General features: G+C 36.2%; 2 protein-coding genes across 20 annotated transcripts in view; one reads left to right on the forward strand and one right to left on the reverse strand.

Moving 5' to 3' along the window:
- The window catches only part of GPM6B (glycoprotein M6B), a 109722-nt gene extending 104877 nt beyond the window's left edge, over positions 1–4845 (forward strand). For 9 of the 14 annotated variants that reach the window (XM_083825616.1, XM_083825623.1, XM_083825617.1 and 6 more), the window contains one exon: positions 2303–4845. In XM_083825616.1, the coding sequence (XP_083681742.1) occupies positions 2303–2452 (150 nt within the window). In that variant the 3' untranslated portion in view covers positions 2453–4845. Of the gene's footprint in view, positions 1–672 lie in introns of all 14 variants that reach the window. The other 5 variants (XM_083825624.1, XM_083825627.1, XM_083825619.1 and 2 more) reach the window with 1 other exon arrangement.
- Positions 4846–5367: 522 nt separating this feature from the next.
- OFD1 (OFD1 centriole and centriolar satellite protein) overlaps positions 5368–20972 on the reverse strand; it is a 30377-nt gene continuing 14772 nt past the window's right edge. For all 6 annotated transcript variants that reach the window (XM_083825579.1, XM_083825577.1, XM_083825576.1 and 3 more), the window contains exons 13-22: positions 20732–20862; positions 20253–20364; positions 18118–18717; positions 17039–17171; positions 13006–13106; positions 9401–9520; positions 8315–8466; positions 7189–7359; positions 6486–6556; positions 5368–5476 (exon numbers count right to left, since the gene is read on the reverse strand). In XM_083825579.1, coding sequence (XP_083681705.1) covers positions 5431–5476; positions 6486–6556; positions 7189–7359; positions 8315–8466; positions 9401–9520; positions 13006–13106; positions 17039–17171; positions 18118–18717; positions 20253–20364; positions 20732–20862 — 1637 coding nt within the window. In that variant the 3' untranslated portion in view covers positions 5368–5430. The remainder of the gene's footprint in view (positions 5477–6485; positions 6557–7188; positions 7360–8314; positions 8467–9400; positions 9521–13005; positions 13107–17038; positions 17172–18117; positions 18718–20252; positions 20365–20731; positions 20863–20972) is intronic.

Consider the following 20972-nt stretch of genomic DNA (forward strand, 5'->3'; position numbering starts at 1 on the left):
TGTTCCTTTCAGACTTAAGATGCTTTAAGATCAAATTTTATGCATCTTAAAAAATGCTGATACTAGCCATAAAAGAGGGTGAGCTGTAATCACTGTTACTTTCTGCTAAGCTTTGGGCATCACGAGTCAGCAGGTCCCACACTTCTGCTTTAAGAAGTCATCTTAACTCACCTGCCCTATCCTTAGGAAAAAAAAATCTTTGCATGTCCTTTTAAAATCCTGCTTCAACCCACTGTTGATATTTTTCTGTTCACTATTTCTTTTCACTGTTGTAGTTTATTTGATCAAAAGCTTGTAACCTCTTGTTCTTTTTGTCTGGACCCAGGCAATTTGACTAGTCCAACCCTGCAATGCCAATCACAGGTAGCAGTTGGAAAAAGGGATGTTAATAAGATGACTTTTTTCACGTGTCTAACACTTACTCTAGCTGCCAGCTTCTAACTTCCTATCAGCCAACTCTAGGTGTAATGGTGCCTGTTCTTTGGCAAAATAGCCTTAGGCCTGTGTGTAGATTATACTCAAGGGACAAAAGGCAAGTTAGTTATCTTGCATCTCCACCCTGGAGGAAGCTCGGAATAGCATCTGTTGTAAAAGTATCAACGGTTGCCCAAGTGGGCTTGAGCCGTCACCTTGTTGTGTCTTACTCTCCTGTATTTTGTTCTCTTCCACCAGCTGATCTACATGATGGCTACTACATATAACTATGCTGTTTTGAAGTTTAAGAGTCGGGAAGATTGCTGCACTAAATTCTAAATTGTATAAGCCCAGTAAAGAGCTGCATTGCTGTAGCTTGAAATACCACTGACACCCTAGGCTAAAAGTCTAGCTTTCTGAATTTTGTTACAGTAATTGTAAATAGCTTCAGTAAGCCTCATTTAGCTTATCAGATTAATAAAATGACTTCTTGTATATGAACTATGATGTGGATGAGATCTGGCTATTTTTTCCTGTTGAGAGGATTCAGTTACTGTTGGACTGTTTATAAATCGTCCTTTGGAAGATGGGACTTTTTCGTTTGAAGTCTCCATGTGTTTTTTAGCAGTCATCTCTAAAACAAAGACTGGAACAGTTCAGGGTCAGAATTACTCATCTATTCTTCATCCTGAATGACAACTACAAAAAACTCTGAGCATACAAATATATATGATACAAAATAAAGAGTAATAAAGTAGTGCCAGTCTCTTTTGGCAGAAATCAGAAGCCCCAGTATTATGAATTAGTCGGCTTGTCTTTCTGGTGCATGGATGATTAAGTTGATTATTTTCTTTTACTTCATTTTCAAATAACTGCCAAATCATGCTCTCTCTGGAAGGAAATACATCCTTGTATTAGCTCTGCGTAAAACAATCACATTCTGGTTTTGGACCCTAAACTTGTAAGAAATAGCATATAAATACTTTCTGTTCTTGTATGGCTTGCACTTTAGTAACTGATTTCTCAGTAGCCAGATCTCAAAAATGTAAGTATGACTGCACGGGAAGCAAAACCATGCATAGATCATAGAGACATTTTTACACTGTTGGGGGGAAAAAATAAAAAGTGAATTAATGTGTTCAGATGTAGATTTTTTGCATGAAGTATGGTGAAAAGATGTTGGGAAGAGATGAGTTCAAAAACCAGGAAAAATCCACACACACAAAAAAAATTGCTAATTATGATGTAAAACTTTTCACCTGAAGTTAGACAATGGGAGATTAAAATGTAGTTATAACAATACATGATTAAGACTTCTTAACCCAGAGATTGCATGCTTTTGCTTAGTTTTGGACTCATGTTTTGTTGTTTAATTTTTCAATGTGTTAATGTAGCCTTGTTCACGTAAATAAAACTGTTTACAATTTCAGGCTTTTTCTAGGGGGAGGGTGGAATTCTCATCTGCTTGTTGGGGGAAAAGAATTACCAGGAGCTGGGCTTGAATATACATAAACACCACAACCTTAGAAACCAGTTCTTCTGAGCACCTCTTAGTTTACGTAGGATCTAAATTGCCACGTATAAAAGTTTTTGTTTTCCCGCTTCTCCCCATTCTTCATTTTAATTGATCCGTACAACTCTTCAGCTCATTTTATTACTGTTGTACTAACTTTCTCTAAGTTGTGAATAACCAACCTAAATATTAGCATGCAAAATTCTAGAGATCTGTGAAAATAGCCTCTGTGCTTGTTTTAATAACAGAATGCTTATTAACGTAGAATAACTTTTTTTTTGGTCATTATTGTAAAGAGCGTCTATTAATCTAACTAGCAGCTTGCTTTGCCTCTTGACATGCTCACTAGCCATCATGCTCACCCTTCTCTTCCAGATCCACTTCCTCATGATACTGTCTTCTAACTGGGCCTACTTAAAGGATGCAAGCAAAATGCAGGCCTACCAAGATATCAAAGCAAAAGAAGAGCAGGAGCTTCAGGATATCCAGTCTCGGTCAAAAGAGCAACTCAATTCTTACACATAAATGTTTGCCACAGTAATTCAGCAGAAGAATTCTGTAGCTCTGACAAATCAACAAATAGCTGCTCTGCAGTACAGATGTGTGTCTACCAAACAAAATTATAGAGAAGTGTAAAAGCTTCACGTTCAAGCTCCTGGAACACATTCATAGGGAAATCTTCCCATGGGTAATCTTCCATCTCACGCAGAGAATGGAGGTTTTATTCCAGGCATTTTAAAAGGCAACACTTCACAATAAGTGACCAAATTATTCTACTTTGAGACGTTCAGAATTTACTATTTGACATGCAGCATGAATTCCTGCACAAAACTGTGGCAGGTGCTCCAAACCAGCCAGCAGTAAATGTTTGTACAGACCTTAGACAAAGGCACGTGTAAGATGTGTGATTTAGTATCTCAGTTTATATACCAAATGGAACTGTGGCTGGCTAAGATTTCTGATAGCCTGTGCTTATTTGGAAGCACAGTTGCAGCGTTTCATAAGTCATAATAGGGCAGCCTTTGAACACTCTTTACATGGGCCACAGGAACAGCAATCTACTTTTGTGCCACAGTTTTTTACGATGAAACAGTCACTCTCCTGTGCTTACCTGAGTGTTGAGCAGATGTCCCAAGTTTTAATCTTTTTATTAACTATTTAATGGAATGTAGATGCTTGGATCTGGATAATGATCCCCTTCTTTGAAAATAAATGTCAGCTTTGCCTTAATATTTATTTTCTATAAATGTCTTAGCATTTATATAGTGGCAGGAGACCATTATCCTTCATTTTAAGTGAAAAGTGTTACCTTATTAAAATGACACTGATGTGACTACTCCAAACGAGCAGATGACGAAGTTTGCAGAGTTTTACACAATAAAAATGACAGCCATAAAGCAGAATACAGGATGTCCACCTTTTCTCTATCTTGGTGCTTAGCAAATTTATAGTCAGTGCTTATGTGTTTTCCTTTTTACAAATTAACTAGCACATTAAGAAAACGTGGTGTTCAGAATAAAAACAACAACACAAACTGGTGCCATTTTAAAGTATTTCCCATAGAAGTCTGCCTTCTAATTAATGTTTATTTCAGAAGCTTTCAGTGATATCTTGAGTATTAGTGATGGTATATTTGGTGTTTGTTCTATATGATATATATATATATAAATGTCGGGGGAAAAGTAAAATACATCAGTCATTTGAAAAAAATTGAATATTCAAGTCATACCCATGTTAAGCTGACGTGTGGTTTGATCGTTTTGACTGTTTGCTGAATATAAGTAAGTAAGTCAAAGGAAGCACAAAACTTCTTTTAAGTCAGTATTAAGAGGAAAGGCATTTTGGGGGGTATTAACTTCAGCTATAATTTTTCTGTTTAATATTGAAGTCTAATTTGACAGTTTAAAAAGGGGGCAAAGTTGATCAGTGTAGAGCAAATATGACAAAATAGCCTAGTGTATGTTCTTACCTGTTGCATGAAGGAGACATTTCTACAGCAATGCAGGTGATGTTCTAGCCCAGTGTTTGCATAAGGGTAATAATGGAGGCAGTGTCTTAAAGCCTAATTCTTTTCTAATTCAGTGTAGCTATTACTGGGAGTTTTTGAAGTTTTGTTTAAGTAGTCTAATATTTTTATGTAAAGAGCATTAAATTTTGCTATGTATAAATTTTTGTAACCTAACAGTGAATCAATATTTTCTATCAGTGCCAAGGGCTTCCTGTAGTTACATCCAAGTGTTAAAATAAATATTTGTAGATAATAGACAACACTTGTGTATGCTTATTTTAAAACAGACCTACAGCTACTCTATACTAGTGCATCTCTGTTTTATATCTCTATCTGAAGTTAAACACATTCTGTTCAATAGTGTCCATTTGATAATGTACTGCAAAAGGCTGCCCTGTAGGTGTATGCTTCAGCATGGTAAGTTTTTCTAGCATTAACTACTGATAGTTGTTCCAGGGCAGCATAAAGCAACAAGCACTATTCAGCCCATGCTTGACATCAGACAAAACGAATTTCTGAGGAACTTTGTAAATTCCATCTTTGCTGCAACATAAAATTAATTCAGCAGCATGTAAAATTAGACTATCCCCTAAATATTTTGTCTTAATTTAAAAAAGAAAGTGTGTCTCATTTATGGTACACCACATTTCAACCTCCAATGAATTCAAGAGGGAGCTTCAGTTTTGCCCCTAAATTCTGTCAAACTTGGCTTCATGTTCCTGTAGTTAGGTCAAGGTAAGCAGCCTCCAATGCAGTGCAAGTTGTACTATATGCTGCCACCCAAAATTACTTCATTGATAAAAAATACTGTATTTTATACTGTAAATAAAGTTTAATGATCTTGCCTTTAATCTACCTACAAAATGCAAAGCTTAAATAAAGATGAGTTAAATAGCATTTTTTATTTGAATCTCTCGGTTCTGGGCTGGTTAATACTAACAAAGCATGAGAAAAGGCTGCTTTTAAAAGTGTTTGTTTCTCCTGCTGTAGCAGTAAAAAGGACAAGTTAACGTGGTTCTGTCTCTGCTCTCTAAAAAAGCACAAGCCAGGGGTTTCTACGGGATATCTTTAAAAACATGAGATAGCCTCAGTGTAATAAAAAGGTTCAGTTGTTACTTTGACCTACTGTTTGTTACACTTGGTGGGGAACAGGAGTGGAGGAACAACATTTCAAAAGCTGTGGACGTTTCTAGGAATTCAAGGCCAAGCACATCTACCTGAACATACAGATTCATTTCTTTACACAGCTTTGTCCTTTCCTCTCACCATGCTCAAGGGCCTCCTGCTGGAAGAGTAACACATCTAGGCTCAATATTTAAATTCAGTGACTAAAGCGGTTAAGATTTCAACAGCAGCCTTACTCATTTATAATTATACAGCCTGCAATTCCTGTGCCTAGCATTTATTACAACTTCATTTATGACCAGAAAGCTGTTTTAAAAACATTTTATTGTAGTTAAAAGAGAAAAAGAAAAACAAAACCAGTTGCTGCTGTTCACCAGAAGCTTTCATCATCATCTCCATGAGAAATGCCTGCAGCACTGTATTGGGGATAGGAAAGGAGGAAAAACATGGCATTGAGTCTAACGTAGCTTATTGTATGAAGCATACATTTGTTTCAGAGAAAGTTAAAGTTACACACAACTTAACAGAGTGCATCTAATCACAGGCTTTAGTCACTGACAATCTATGCTGCAGTTTTCTTGCTGTTCCAAAAGCAAGCCTTTAAGAGTAAGGATTTGGGCCACCTCATCCATCAAACAGCATTACTATCTACTGCTCTGGTAGCACAGAAGAACACTGCACAAATATACTTCAGGAGCTCCAGAATGGGGTCTGGTGTGTAAAACAGCACTTTAAAGGGACAGCTAACACTGAATCATTACCAGATACAGTGAGAGTCATTTTTAATCTGCTCTATATTTTTTGCTTAGATATATTTTCAATTCTACATCTTCAGATAAACTGAAAGATTTGATTGATAGAGATATTTGCCCCTACCAAGAAACTAAAAGCGACGTGCCCTTATTTATTGAGCTCTAGCGATAACCACAGGAAATGCCCTAGCTGTGGAACTCAATCAGGCTGCCAAAAACCTCTCTGAAATAAGATGTGTTAACTAGTTTGTTAAAAGTCCATGATGCTACTAATAAATCATAGGTAGATTCAATGCAAATAACAGACTGTATGCACCGTACAGCACAGAAAACCTTTCACAGGATCATTACTCAGGAAGAATCCTTTGTGCTTCAGCTCACCATGAAGGAACTGAGATGCTGCTCAATTGCAGATAAAAAGTTTTAATTGTGACAGCTGTTGAAACAGATCATCGAATATAGTTCCTAGATCCTAATTCAATATTGTGCCTAACTTACCTGTGTAAGAATTGGGAGAATCCTCAATTATTCCAACGTATTTATTTTTTATTACTAACTTGTTTAAATTTATTTTGCTTTTTAAGAGGCAAATGTCTCTTAGCCATAATTCATGCTGTAAGTATTAATTAGTAGGAAGTAATAGAAGTCAGTTGTAGTAACGTATGAGCCTTACCTGTCATCTTTTTCACTCGATGTAATTCCCTCTATGAGAGATATTTCTTGTATTTCTTCTTTTTTTGAATCCTGGCAGTCAAGAGGAAAATACACTTTCTGTAACTGGTTCTTAAGTCAAGGTTTAAGTGACTCTAATAATTGCTTCTGTACTTTAGGACACCTAATTGAAAATAAATTTCTGAAAGAGCCAGCCTATTTCTACAAATGAAGCACTGCAGCTAGAAAAATGGGTTTGGACAGTGCCTGAATAAAACTATACTGTAGTCTGTCATCAAAGTAATGTTCACACACGTAATTGTTCTTTACGGTCAAATTTTCCATCTTGCCAGATTATATTCTATCAACTTCATCATCAATTGCGTTAGCGGAACACAAATCAACCTGTATAGATTCAAACTGATGTATTTTAATTAGGATCTCAAAATACTATATTTAAACACGGACTACTAAAAAAACTGAGGACATATTTCTGTTTAAATACTGTCAGAGTACCTAACAAAAAATAAACAAAAAAACCCCACACATTTGAATCAACACATTTCTGCAATACAAATCCAAATGCTCATTTCTGCAAGTTGTTACATTAAAGGCTCTTAATGAAGAAAAAAATTAAAAAATGAGATTATTATTTTCATTCTTCATACTTAGCAAGACACCAATTCAAACAATATTTTGGGTGGCCCAGTTTTGAGAATAATCACCTGGTGTGCCAGTTCCTGCTCTCTTCTCTGCTGAATTATTTTCATGTATTTTTCTAATGGATTTGGCGTAGAATCTTTTACAATATCTTCAGCAGCAGAATTACCATTTTCAAATTTTTCTCCCTCTTTATCTTCTTTTTCTTCATCTATTTTCATCGAATCTTGGATGCACTTTAAGACAAAAAAAAAAATCAAAATTAAATACCGATCAGATCAATAAAACTACCTTTATACCTAAATACTTGCAGGATGTAACATTAAACTTGGTAAAATATGCCAGTGGAAACAGCATTAACTTGCTACATGCACTTCCAGATGAAACCTTAAGTTATCACTTCAGTTCAGGAGTGTCATTCAAAAAAATCCAATCTGTTTGTATGCCTGAAATCCCGTGAGGACTGAAATCCTGGCTTCTGCATATGGCTAGATCTACATGTGAACTGAAGATGAGCTGACACAGGTATGCAAGTTTCTTGAATGGCCTCGTTTGCTAGTGTGAAGGGCAGCATGATCAGTACCACTGAACTGAGTTGAATTAACCAAGGTTTAAGTGTGGGAAGAGGAAGAAGAAAGAGGAGAAAACAAAAACCAAATTTTATACAGTACCCAAAAATACCGAACATTATTTCGACGTGCTACATCAGCTCAAAGGGATTTAAACAAACTCCATAGAGTCTCCTTGTAATGTCTGCTTCAAAAAAATAAAATAAAATAAACCACACCCTAAATACCATTATAAAAGCTAATGAACAGGTGGACATTAACATTTTCTGGTGATGTCACACTTGCAGCAGTCCAGACCGGAGCAAATGCATATAGCTTGTTCCAATAGCCTGGTGACATCTGCATTTTAAGTTCTCAGCATAAGACTGTAGCTTCCAGTTACATGAAGCACAGAATAAAAAGCATCCCTTTCCAAGGAAAAAGTTACTTGGCATAACAGGAAGTTCTAGCAAGGCTCTTTGGTTAATCACGCAGGTGCTTAAAACAACTTAGCCTCTACAATTTTCACCTAAAAAAAGCATAAAATCTATTTTAACTAACATCTATTTTAACACACAGCAATCCTAAACTAATATCACACTACGAAGCTACATCACTGTCAGAAATTAAAATACTAAATCACCGTCTCTTTCTTAAGCTGTTCCACTTCGTTTTGCTCTCTCTCCAAAGCTTCCTGTTGTTCTTTCGCTCTCCTTTCTTCTCTGGTTCTCCTTTCCTCTTCACAGTTTTTGTCTTCTTTATTTTGTTCTTCAATCTGTCTTTGATCCAACACAGCTGTGAAAAATTATTTCAATATCTATGACATGATTTATAGATACTTCAGTAATCTACTATGGTAGCATACAAATAAGTAACAGGTTCCTGTATAACATTAAAAGGAAATGAAAAACAACTGGAAATATATATATATATATATATAGGTATATATAAAAATACATATACTGGTGTTATTCTTATGTATCTGGCAATGTTTTTTTTCCACCTCAATACATTTCAGTCTGGTATATGACTGCCTAAGAGTTGAACACCAGAGACAAAGTAGAGTCCAGGGAGTTGACAAATCTCTCTGCATTTCTTATTTCTAGCACAAACTTTCTCATCAAATCTGTTATGTTTAAGTTCATGTTGCTATATTTTTTTCTCTCTAAATAAGAATTATCACAGTGTTACTATGCAGAGCAAAGTAGGAAAGCCACATACATGCACTGAAATCATCCTTGTCTATCCAAAGAATTAAATCAGCATTGTGACAATGCAGTTTGCAAACTGAATCAATCAATCAATCAATCAATAAAAGCCAGGCATGCAGTATAGAAAACACTTCAAAATAAAAACTTTCAGGTCTTACTTCTATCAAGAACAGGGCCAATGTTTAATAATTACTCTAAAGAAGGGGAAAAGAAACATCAAAATCTTCCCTCCGGAGGCTGGGTGAAGGGCTAGGGCCAGGGTGGGGGGTGGGGGAAGAATTGTTAAAAGTCTTTAAATTAGAAACACATTTAAACAAACCTGGGGTGAAAAAGTCATCCTCGTACAGTAAAGCAAAAGAAAACATTCTCTTTTCTTTATTATATAATTACCACTTTCTGAAAAAGTCTTCATTCACTTTGGTGTATATACCTACAGAATGTTAAATATTTGGGGTTTTGTTCTACACACGTGACATCTAAAAAGGGCATTCACTTTTGTTTCTGAGCTGAAAACTCACTTAAGTCCTGCGGCGAAGTGGCTGTTGCTCGCATAGTGGTTGCGACATGGTTTTCATTGACAATGTCCCCAGATGGATGCAAGACATCACTTTCACACTGCTCTGGAATGTCCCCCTGATCTGGAGAAGAAATTCGAACAATGGCTTCATTATTTTGTAATTACAATAGTGGAGCAAAGGAATGGACACAAAGTGTGGGAATGGCTGAATTGGAACTCATAAATATAAGCACTAATTGAGCATTTTCCTTCCAACTTGACCATTTCCCTGAGGATGAAGAATCACAGGCTGTGCTTGCTTCTTTAATTACAGAATTGTTAGTTTTTAAATTAGCTATTGGAACACATCTGTTTACAGAGCCAAAAGAAAATCATGAATAAATATACAATAGAAAACCAAAATGTTTTCATTTCTTTACATAATCACGATACAGATCACAGAAAAATTACATGTCCAAGCTTAACTCATCCCTTTCATGCACATAAAACAACCTTTAAATTACTTGATCACATACTATTTCTTTATTAGGATCCTTGCCCTCTTCAGTGCACAGGGTGGATACTGCTAACTCAAATATTCTACATTATATTTTCATCTGTGCAACAATATCACTATTACACTCTACTGCTTCTTAATGATTTATGTGCAAACTATGCAAACTGCTGTTAACTCAGTGTTATGGAAGAAAGCAGAAAGAGATGAGAAGTCAGATGTAGCCACTAGAGTTTTAGGCAGCCAACCCAAAATACACAGAACCATTTTCCAGACACGTAGCGTAAAATAGAACAGATACTTTATGCATCTCCTTAAGTTTTGAGTAAACGTTTAAGAATATGAATTCCCCATCCTTCAAGCGTTCAAGTGTTATCAAGGCTTCAAGCATTTTTCTTTCTGTTTTGTAATAAAAACTGAAGTATTTTGTATGGTGACAAACAAGACACCCAGACTAACCAGTCTCTCTCTCAGAATGGTCTGAATCCCTTCAATTCAAATTCTTTTAAAGGAATTTCAGATGAAGTTATCACACAAAAGTCACACCAAACTGTCAATCTAACAAAGTTAGGAGAAAGTTTTCAGTTTCTTACAATAGCAGCAAGAAGTCTTACCAGGTTGCCTAGGCAAATAAATTCTATGTATGTTTTACATAAGACCAAAATAATGGGTTATCGTACTCAAAAGATAACATTCCCTTTTTTTTTTTCTTCTCCTCCTCTCTTTAGGTTTAAATTAAAAGGTTTTCAACATCAAAACTGTTTCTGTATGAAGCATCAGTATGTTTCAAGGTATATGTAACGTTTAAACAGTCAAAAAATTGCTATCACAAGTAGGTTCCTGTTAAATATTATATCTAACTTCTAAGAGCCTGTTAACCACACAAACAGAAAAAACAAATAAACAAAACAATATAGTGAGAACCATGTTAACATTTACCATTCTGCAAAGTAAAAAGAAAAAAAGGTAACACTTCATACACCTTCATTCCTTTATGTAAGGGTGGACTGCAAGAGATGCATTATATCCTTAGGACGAGCACATACCTAAAAGCAATTAGTGCCCACAGAAATCCCAATCTTTTCTTGCTAGAGCTCACTCACAGTAGGATTAAAAGGCTCTCCGTATTTTCTGGTATCTCCCGTATACCATATTCTGTGATATCTCCTTCCCTCCATTGTTTTTTTCTAGTCTCATCAACCTTTCTTCTTCTTCTCTCATTCCTTCATTATATCTTATGCTCTGTATACTTAGATTTTACATTCTTCTCCTCCCCGTATTTTCTCCTGTGTTACCATCTCCCCATTTTAGCCATTCTGATTTCCTTCTACATAATGAGAATGGTTGTTTTTTTGATGCAGTCTGAATCAAGTGAAGTACTGCTAATTTAGAAATCACTGGTATGTGCAATCTCTTGCAGTTATTACTTCTGACTACGGCATGTCACTAAATGATACAGTGGTAAGCTATTTGAGCACAGCAGCTACTCAGGCCTAACTGCCAAGAAAATGCCAATCTATTCATATGTGTGATAAAGTAAAATTGAAATATTTAATGTGTTCATAAAAGTCTCTAATGTGAAAGTCAACAAATGAATCAAAATCCAATCAAAATATGAGATGAGTAGAAACCATTAGTGGTTACAGGCTTGGTTCACATTAAAATAATGCATTTAAAGCTCATAAAAAGAATACTGAATGAGGTAAATTTAAAAAAAAATGTACTGAGTAAAGCTTCAAGGAGAAATGCATAGATTAGTCATCAGCTTCCACTAGTTATCACTGAAGAGTAACAAACAGCACATTCGCTGAGTACACAAACAATAGCTTTTTTGTTTGGTCGGTTTGTTTTTAAAATACTGACTGCTGCATTCTCACGGGTTCGGGAGAGTGAGCAGGGGCATCGCTTCATCTTCCATATGACCTAACTGCACCCAAAGGAACAGGCCAGTCTCAGACTCAGGAAAACACTCACCAGTTAGGAGTATTTTTTTTCAAACTATTGTTCTCTCTCCCATATAATAATCAGCTCCTCACCAACTATGAATTCATGAATGATGTATGACCCCGTGACATCTCTCCGTCAGCCTCAAGAGTTTACAGACGCAACAAAATTTGGATATGAGAAAGGTGTTAAAGCATACTGTTCACATCCTTCCCACTGATAATTTCACTTACTTTAAACTTACAGTTTCACGGGAGATAAAGCTGCTCAGGCCCACCATTAATGGGTTATTCAAATGCTGAAAAACTAGGAAATAAAGCCAATAACTTTATATTTCTGTCTTCTATAAGGTACATAAACTTTTATAATCCTCTTCTTTCTACAGGACCTTACTTGGATGCAAAATTTTCTAAAACTGACTCTGCATGCCTAACTCCAGCATATGAAAAAGAAGGAAACATTTCTGTAGCACACAAAATAAAACACAACATAATGCCAGAATTCCTCCTGCAATGTAGACCAAAAAATGTAAATAAATAAAATTCTCCTCTCAGCAGGAAAAAAAAAAAGATAAATTCACATTTCAGTAACTTAACCGTACATTCCAAGTGCACTCTGAGATATTCTGAAGTAATCTCTAACTTGTAACACTACTTAATCCTCGGTTACCGAAGGAGAAATCAGCAACAATACTGACTGCTGCAGAAATTTATCTTCAGAGCTACAACTTGGTAATACTGCTCTGATATTGGACCACGAAAAACACTCCTTGTGATTTTATTTTATGCAGCACATATAATAGGGCCTCAGGTTAGTTCATATACTCGTACACTTTGCTTTAGAAAGGAAAAAAAACCCTACACCATTTTAAAACATTCTGAAGCAACACTGTCAGACAGTGCATTAATCAGAACAAGGTTATGCAAGATTTCTGAACAAAAAGTATGTTCCCAAATTTCAGAACCAAATGGATTTTAGTATCTACTTATTTCTCCATATCCTTCTCCTCTAAAGACGCAAATATGAAGAAAAATAATCTTTCATCACCTGAGACAGTTTCTTTTTTCTTATTTTCTTCAACTATAGTCCTAACCTGTTCAAGACAATAGTCTTCCAACTGTTAAGCCCTATGGTGTCAAATAAACCATTTAAAATGCACTAAAACTTACATTCAAGAGAAGAAACGTGTTCTTCAAGGTCCTCGTATAGTAATTTCTCTGGTTTGGGGTTACTGCTCAAATCTTGGTTATCTATTTGTTGATTCTGAAGTCTGAAAGAAGGAGGAAAGTAAACAATTTGAATAAATACAAACACTAAATCCTTTAAGCAAATAACTACCAGAGATTTAAATACAAGGCTTACTCACATGCACAGCAACAGACTAAACCTAATGTAAAACCTGTAACAGCACAATGCTACAACTTTCTGCCTCCAAAGTCAAGGTATTTAAATACAGTTCTCTAACTTTTACCAAATGACAGCTCCATCACTCTGATAAGGTGCTGCCCCTGCAGCCTTTCCCCAAGGCCTACATGTGACATAAAGCTATTAGATTAAAACAATATACACACTCAAAAGGCAAAAAGAAGAATAAGGAAAAAAAAAAAAAAAACAAAAAAAAAACGAGAAATACGACAAAGCATGACACACAGACAACTGAAATTTTTAAAATTGCCCTTTTTTGGCTCTGTGTTAATCTAATTCCCACTTTCATGTCACTTTAACAGATGCGTTTGAAATGCATTAGGATTAGGTGTCTGGCAAAACATGTATTCAGGGGTGAAAATCTGGGTTCTATGAAAAATGGGGTTAGTGCCCTCATTCTAAATCCCCGTTTATCTAATCAGAAAGATGATGTGAAAGAACAATATCTCCCATGTGACCTTGCTACTAAACTGTGACCAGAATCAGAATAGAAAAATAGTACAGGTCACGAATTCATCAGCAGCTCTTTATAAAGGAGCTTACTTCACACCAGCTGTTGCTGGTGTACATTGTTCCATAAATATGTTTGTGCTTATAATTTCTAAGCAATTCAAGACTTCCCTGTGGGCAAAAGTAGAGAAAAAAAATACATACCCCAATAACGAGGCATGTTCAATAAAAACAGTAAGTCTGGGAAAAAAAAATAGATCTGCATTTTCAGAAGGATGGTTCGATAACATCAGTGGCAAAAAACATTCTGTAAATTTAACACAGCAAAGTAGGTGGAACTCCAAGTTTTTGGAAGTCCATGTTTTTAGTCTCAAGAACATGCATGCCACATTCTTCAATACTGTATCCTGTAGCACTGCTAGGAAGACACTCAGTACACTGCCACAGATTTAGCAAAGAGAAGAAGAGCCCTGCCTCATTAAGATCATTACACACGTGTACTTCCAAACAATTTTCAAAATCTGTTTTGTCAATGTTGACGACCAAACCCTGGACTGTACCTTACATCAGTGCTTCATAAAACAATATTGATGTGCTAATCAACACCAAATAAATTGCAGGAGTTATACTTAAAATGACCATTAGAGTCAAAAAACAACCTCCACTATCTGTTTTATTAAAGTCTAAAATTAACTTTTTAGCCTAAAACTGGTAACAACCCTCACAATCAGCTTCTTCAGTCCCACATGAAAAAGGAATGGTTTAGATAATAATCTGCCTTATAACTCTAGTCTTCCTGTCTGTATTTATTGGCTTCCTTCATACCACTCATATTTTTAAACACAAATAAACAAGGATCTCCTAGTCACAGAAGCAATTGTTGTTCCCCACTGACAGAGGCCTAGCTTAATGGCTTACTGGTGTTACAACATCTTCTTTTCTTTTCTTTTCACATAAATTCCCATTGCCAATTAAAATCTGCAGGTCATAAACTAATCCCACAATGCACATCAATGATGTGGCATTTGCTAATAATGAGAGTAAATAACTGGAAAAGCCCACACATGCATTTCTCAAATATTTCGTGCAACAAAAAACAGTCCAAGGCACAAGAAATTCCAAAATACTCAACAAAAGAATGTTTCCCCTGTTAAGAAAGTCTTGGGAAAGCAGCAAGTCCAAGAAAGCTATTGGGACTATATATCCTTGCTTTGTCGTGAGGAACCCAGGAAAGCAACTACCACCCATAGGCCCTGGCCTGTTCTCTGTAACACAACTTGCTCCTACTGCTTACTGTTCCCACAGCGTATGTATTCCCTTTTGTAAAGCTGAGACTCCACAACATCCTTCCAAGAAGTATGCTTCCTCACAGCACTGAAGCATTTTCCCAAATAACCTTAACATGGAGGTTAACACAACCTTCAGTTTGTAAGTTCTGTCCCAACACAGCAAATCTTTTGCATACTGTAGAAAATGTGAATGAATAGACAAAGAAAACGGCCACTTAAAGGCAGACACCAAGCTAAGTCAGAACTAATCTCACAGTTTCTAGAAATCCCAACAGCCTCTTTTCAAGGCCAAGAACTTCAAGGCTCTCCCCAAATTCTAACGATAGCAGAGATCCTCTCTACATTAAACGTGCACGAAGGACTGGATAGCAAGAAAATAAAGCCCTGTGAATGCCAGCTAGAGCTGCCCCACAACGAACCATCTTTCTTCAACCATCAAATCTAGAAGGATGTGTAAGACTGATTCAAGTGCCTTTTCCTGGGAAAAAAACATATTATATATGAAATACTCATTATTTTTTTTCCTGAAGACGTACTCAAGATTCTCAGTCTTGGAAAGTAGATTACTTTTTTGGAGTTACTCAGCATAGATCTTAAAACACACAGGAAAAAAGAAAAGCTCTGCTACCTTTCTCCTTCCTACGTGCAAGGGAGAGTGCAGATTTCTATTCTGAAAGAAGTTATACAGGCACAGGAACATACTTTTCAGAGAAAAAACACATCAGCATTACAACTTTCTACTGAAGTGAGAATGTACAACAGTCTTGATTTACGTTCTTAAACAAGCATCAGAAACTACTGAGTTTCAATCAGCGGAGGAAAGGTCACTGATGTGAAAAACAGAGATATGATGGAAGAGAATGAGAATTGTTCAATGAATTAGTGGTGGTAGGTTGTTGTTGTTTTGTTTTTTATTAAAGGTTTTTGTGTGTATCAGATATAACCTTGATAGCTTTCGAACATCAAGCATATGCAAAAGGACTGTTTTGATATGGGATAGATGAGAGATTATCACTACTTTGGACAGGAATTTGTGATGAGTTTGTCATTGAAACAATAATTTCAAGTCATTGAAACATGAAGTTTACCCCTTTCAAGTCTCAACATTGTTTTCTGAAATTAAGTTTGTTCTCAAGTCAGTCCACAATTTCAGCAGGACTTCTCACTAGTCTTATCAGGATCATATGTATATAGATGACACAGAAGCCTACTAGAAGAATCAAAACTGCTAAATCCCAATAGAGCTCATGAAAGCAAACTGCTAAAAATACGTTCACATTCAGTTAATTCACACAAGGGCAAAAACAGACCATGTGATAACTCACTGGCCACTGTAGTACCTTCACTTTCCCATTTGCAGCACGTTACAGGCAGATGGTCCAAAGTTACTGGACACCAAGAAAACTCAGATATACCTCAAAGAGCTTGATATTGAAGTCCTTACCTACCAGGCTGAACTGAACCTACCCATAAAGATTACCACGTCTAAAGTCAAACACACATTCCTCACACATTAAAAAAATATAATTTCTTATTAATCAAGATTTTTTCAAAGCTCTTATACAGAATTAAACAACTGACTTGCATGCCACAGATTTACTTTTAGAAAGCAAGTTTTCCAAAATTAGTGATTAACGGAATATTCATTTGTAAGCAATGAAACTTTCATTCAGCTGTCTGAATGTGGCCTACTGCTTAAGGAAATAAGATCAAACTGAAGGTCTAACTGACACAACAAATTTCAAGCACTCTTGAAATACAAGGCTCCAAACCACACTTTGCTTTATGTAACAGCATCCAGTGGTTTCAAAAGTTCATCAGAACACTGACACATGAAAAGTTTTAAATGGAAAAAAGGGAAAGGGATTGGGAAAGGGAGAAAATATTCTAAAGATGGAAATCCTTATCTGTCTTTAGAACAGTTTTAACTTATAAAATCATGGCTTATTTGAATTATTAAAGCAGTTATCACCATGAACAGATGTATGTTGTTTGTTTTTTTTAAACGTTAAAAATGTTGCTTTGTAAATGATATTACCTGATTTTCTCTCTGTGACTGGATGGTGAGGAAGAAACAGACTCAGAACATGAAAGGACGTGTGGCTTTGAAATAGGAGAAAGCACCTGGTCAACACTCTGCTGGGAAGAGGCAAGGTACAAGTCACTGATGTCTGCAGAATAAAAAAACATATAGTTTATATTAGTCAGTATTTATCCTACTACTTCTCAGATAAGACTTTTTCACAACACGTGTAATTGCACTATGCACACACCGCCACTATAGGGAAGTTAACATTCAGACCTATAGGGCTAAATACGAATTTTCTTGTACTGGTTATTTCGAACAGGGTAGGACCTGATAATGAAAACAGCAAATTGGCTCAAACAGCAGAGTCTGTCATTTCAAATCTGCCGGTGACCCACAAATAAAGAGAATTAAAAAAAATAAATAAAGTAAGAATTTAACAGAAGCCAGATGAAGCAGTCTTCATGTTACTTGTGCACATGTAACTACAATAGCTACATGAAAAGATAAGAAAATAGACGATTAAATGTAATTACACAGTTTAATGTCCCAAAGCAGTTATACTGAATATCAGCTTTTAAAAGAATCTCCGCATATCATAGGATTACACTTGTTGCAAATACTATGGAATAGTCTCATCTTTAATACTACCTGAATTGAATGCAGTGTGTGTAGCCTCCCTCCATGTACTTCCTCAGTGACTGTTTCCACAAAGAACTGATACTCCTAACAGCCAGCACACTTTGTCTCTGACTTTCTCTGACTTCAGGCAGCAAGTCTTTACTGTGAGAGTGAGCAAGCACTGGCACGGGAAAGGCTGTGGATTCTCCCTCCTTGGAGATCTTCAACAACAACCTGAAGATGGCCCTGGGCAGCCTGCTCTGGGTGTCCCTGCTTGGGCAGGGCTTGGAGCAGGTGAGCCCAGAGGGCCCTGCCAGCCTCAGCCATGCTGTGAGTCTGCGATTTTCCTGCCCCTTAGCAAATAATGAATGAGTGAAAGACTATCACTGCTAAATCTTACTGTTCCAGTCATGCAAGAGGAACAATAAGCACAACTCCAGAAAGGTCCCATAGTAGCTATCGTAACTTACCATCTGAAAGTTTCTTATTACTAAGAACTCTTTCCAATTTGGAAACAGGAGTAGAAGAAAGGCATCTTGAAGAAGGTGTTCCTCTGTGTGGTGGCGTTGAAGGATTTTTAAAGCCATCAGGCTGCCCAGATCTTCCAATGTATTTATCACCTCTCGGACTGCTCACAGGGGAATGCTGGGAGCTAGGATTATCCTCTAAAAGTTCATGCTGTGTAGTCAAGGGGGCACACTGTAGAAGTAAAGGGGACTGCATCTTTCTCGGTGTTCTGCTTGCAGCTGTATCCTGCATTACTCTGTGTTGGTAGTTTCTGTAGGCTTCTTCCAAATACTCTGCCTCTTTTTCTAGTTCTTTTATTCTAGCCCGGGTTTGCGCCATACACTCCAGGTCAGAATCTGGAGAAGCACTGCGCGTCTGTAATTGCTGACGGTAGCCAACTCTTGGCACAGCATTTCCCTTCACGACATCACTCATAACGGGATTCTTCAGGAATGTGCTGTCCACATAAATATCATGAGGTACAATTCTATCATCAATGAAGTCAATGACAGAACGATCAACAAGCGAAGGCTTGGGGTTCCGATACACTTCATTTTCCAGAGCTAAATGACCAAGAATGTGAGTGACAGTTAAGACAGAGAGATGCACATAACTAAACAGAAATTATAAAGTGTGGCATTTAAATTCCAATTTGATCAAAATGATTTTAACATGCAATTTATTTAAATTTTGAGAGTTTAATGTATTGGTTTAAATGTGTATTTTTATGTAGTTGCATAGCTGCAAGTTATCATTGATATTAATTTATTGTATATATAATTGTTTCATGTAAAAACTTACCTGAAAAACACACACTTACTAAACATTCTTACACTGTTACTTCTTAAATCGTGTTTAAAAGAATAATAAAAATGGCACCACGCAGGACAAATTATATCCAATGTTAAAGGGTGATGGACACAGGGCAGGCCAAAAGTCCACTTCTATTTAGATCAAAAAGAACTTGGGAAAAAGTAACATAGCATAAATGTAATGTGTTTTGTTTTGTTTTAAATAAGTATTCCTCAAAAATTATCAGTTAAATGGAAATTTTCAGGGCTTTCTGCTGCCTGGATTGCACTTGTGTGTTTCAGTAAGCAAAAGACCCATGTATAGGGCTGCATCATTCTCAGCAAAATGACCGCATTATTTTCATTCTACCTATATGGTTTCTTCAATGACATCCTTAACTCTGATGCAAAATGGAAGTCCATGCAGTACTTTGTCACTAAATTAAAATATATTTGCTGTTTTCATACTGATGAATTTCCAATTCCAAATAGTACTGAGAGTAATAACACATATGAAGACGTACATATTGGTCTAAACAATCATATAAAGTATTGCATATACTGAACTATGGTGGAACACATTGTATGTAATGTATAATCATTGCAGAATTCAATTACATATTTCAAAATAAAATATATGTACCAAAACTTAAACTTATCATACTTGATATCAGTTTGACAGGCACCTTTAGAACACCATTTCTTCAGCAGACTGAATTGCTCTACAAAGCGCCTTTGTCTTCTTAATGACTACGCAAGGTGCTTAAGTTATTAGCTTTGATAACAACTTTAAAAGTTAGGTTTAAAATTGTGAGATATTCAATATAATTTCAAACTGATTATTCTTATTACAAACATTCAAGAATCAAAATGCATTAAAACACAATTCCCCCCCTGGAAAAACATGATTATGTTATCACCAAATATTAATGTCTTTATACTGAGGAAAAACATAGGCAATAAAAAAAATATATTAAAAAAAAAAAGCAAGAGTGTTTATCAATATGATGAGAGACGCTTTATATATATAAATATATACTTATTAATGATCAGGGCGGAACACTTTCCCTTCCTCTTATATGTTTGTTTTCTGAAAGGAAGGAAAGTTGTAATCAGGCTGCATTTTAAACTGGGCTTTTAAATAGATTTTGATTTTCAACTTGAAATGTTTCAATGTTTAGACTTGAAACTACTCAGTGGTGGCATATTACTTCCACGCAACTCTAGCTCTTTTAAGCATCTGGAAGTTCTTATACTGGTTAGGTAAGTGAACTTTGTAAAGGACTTCTTTGGTATAAGACACAAACCTGCCTGTGTTTGTTTCAACTGTAGTTTCAGTTCCTCAACCTGCACATTTAACTTCCTTACAGTAGCTTCAGAGTCCAACAGTTGGGTCTTTAACTGGGCAGCACGCTCAACCTAAAGAAGATCAGGGGAAACAAAAAATATAATTCAAACAAATAGAACAACCTGAACTGTTTGAATACTTGTGTCCTTCTAATCGTTTTTCAGGTCCAGCAAAACCATATATATACATAGTATCCCACTGAAAGCCAGAGCTGACAACTTAGTGGCTTGGAAAGATTTACTTTGGCTGGTTGTTTTATTGTGGGTGGGTTTTTTTTGGTTGGTTGTTTTTTTTAAGTTGTTTACATAAAAATAAGCAGAGAACAAACCATTCCCATAACTACATGCAGAAAGAACAGCCTGCACAGGTACACAGATAAACATTAGCAACACGACAAGAAGAAGAAAGAACTCAAATCATTAATAAACAATCATTTACCTCACTTTGTAGCTGCTTTTCCAAAAACTGCTTATCACTTTCAAATTCATCTAGTGCCAGCCTCCTGGAACGTTCTACCCTCCTCAGCTCTGCCTGGCAGGCCAGGTGCTCCACTGAGGGCTGGGCCAATTCTTCCCGAAAAGAGAAATACCAGACAGTCAGACAGAGAATGGCAAGCTTGCACTTTTCTATAAGATACACCTACAAACTTAAAGACGATTTATTTTCAAGCACTTAACAA

The sequence above is a fragment of the Anser anser genome (genome assembly GCF_964211835.1).
Source record: "Anser anser genome assembly, chromosome: 1".
Lineage (NCBI taxonomy): Eukaryota > Metazoa > Chordata > Aves > Anseriformes > Anatidae > Anser > Anser anser.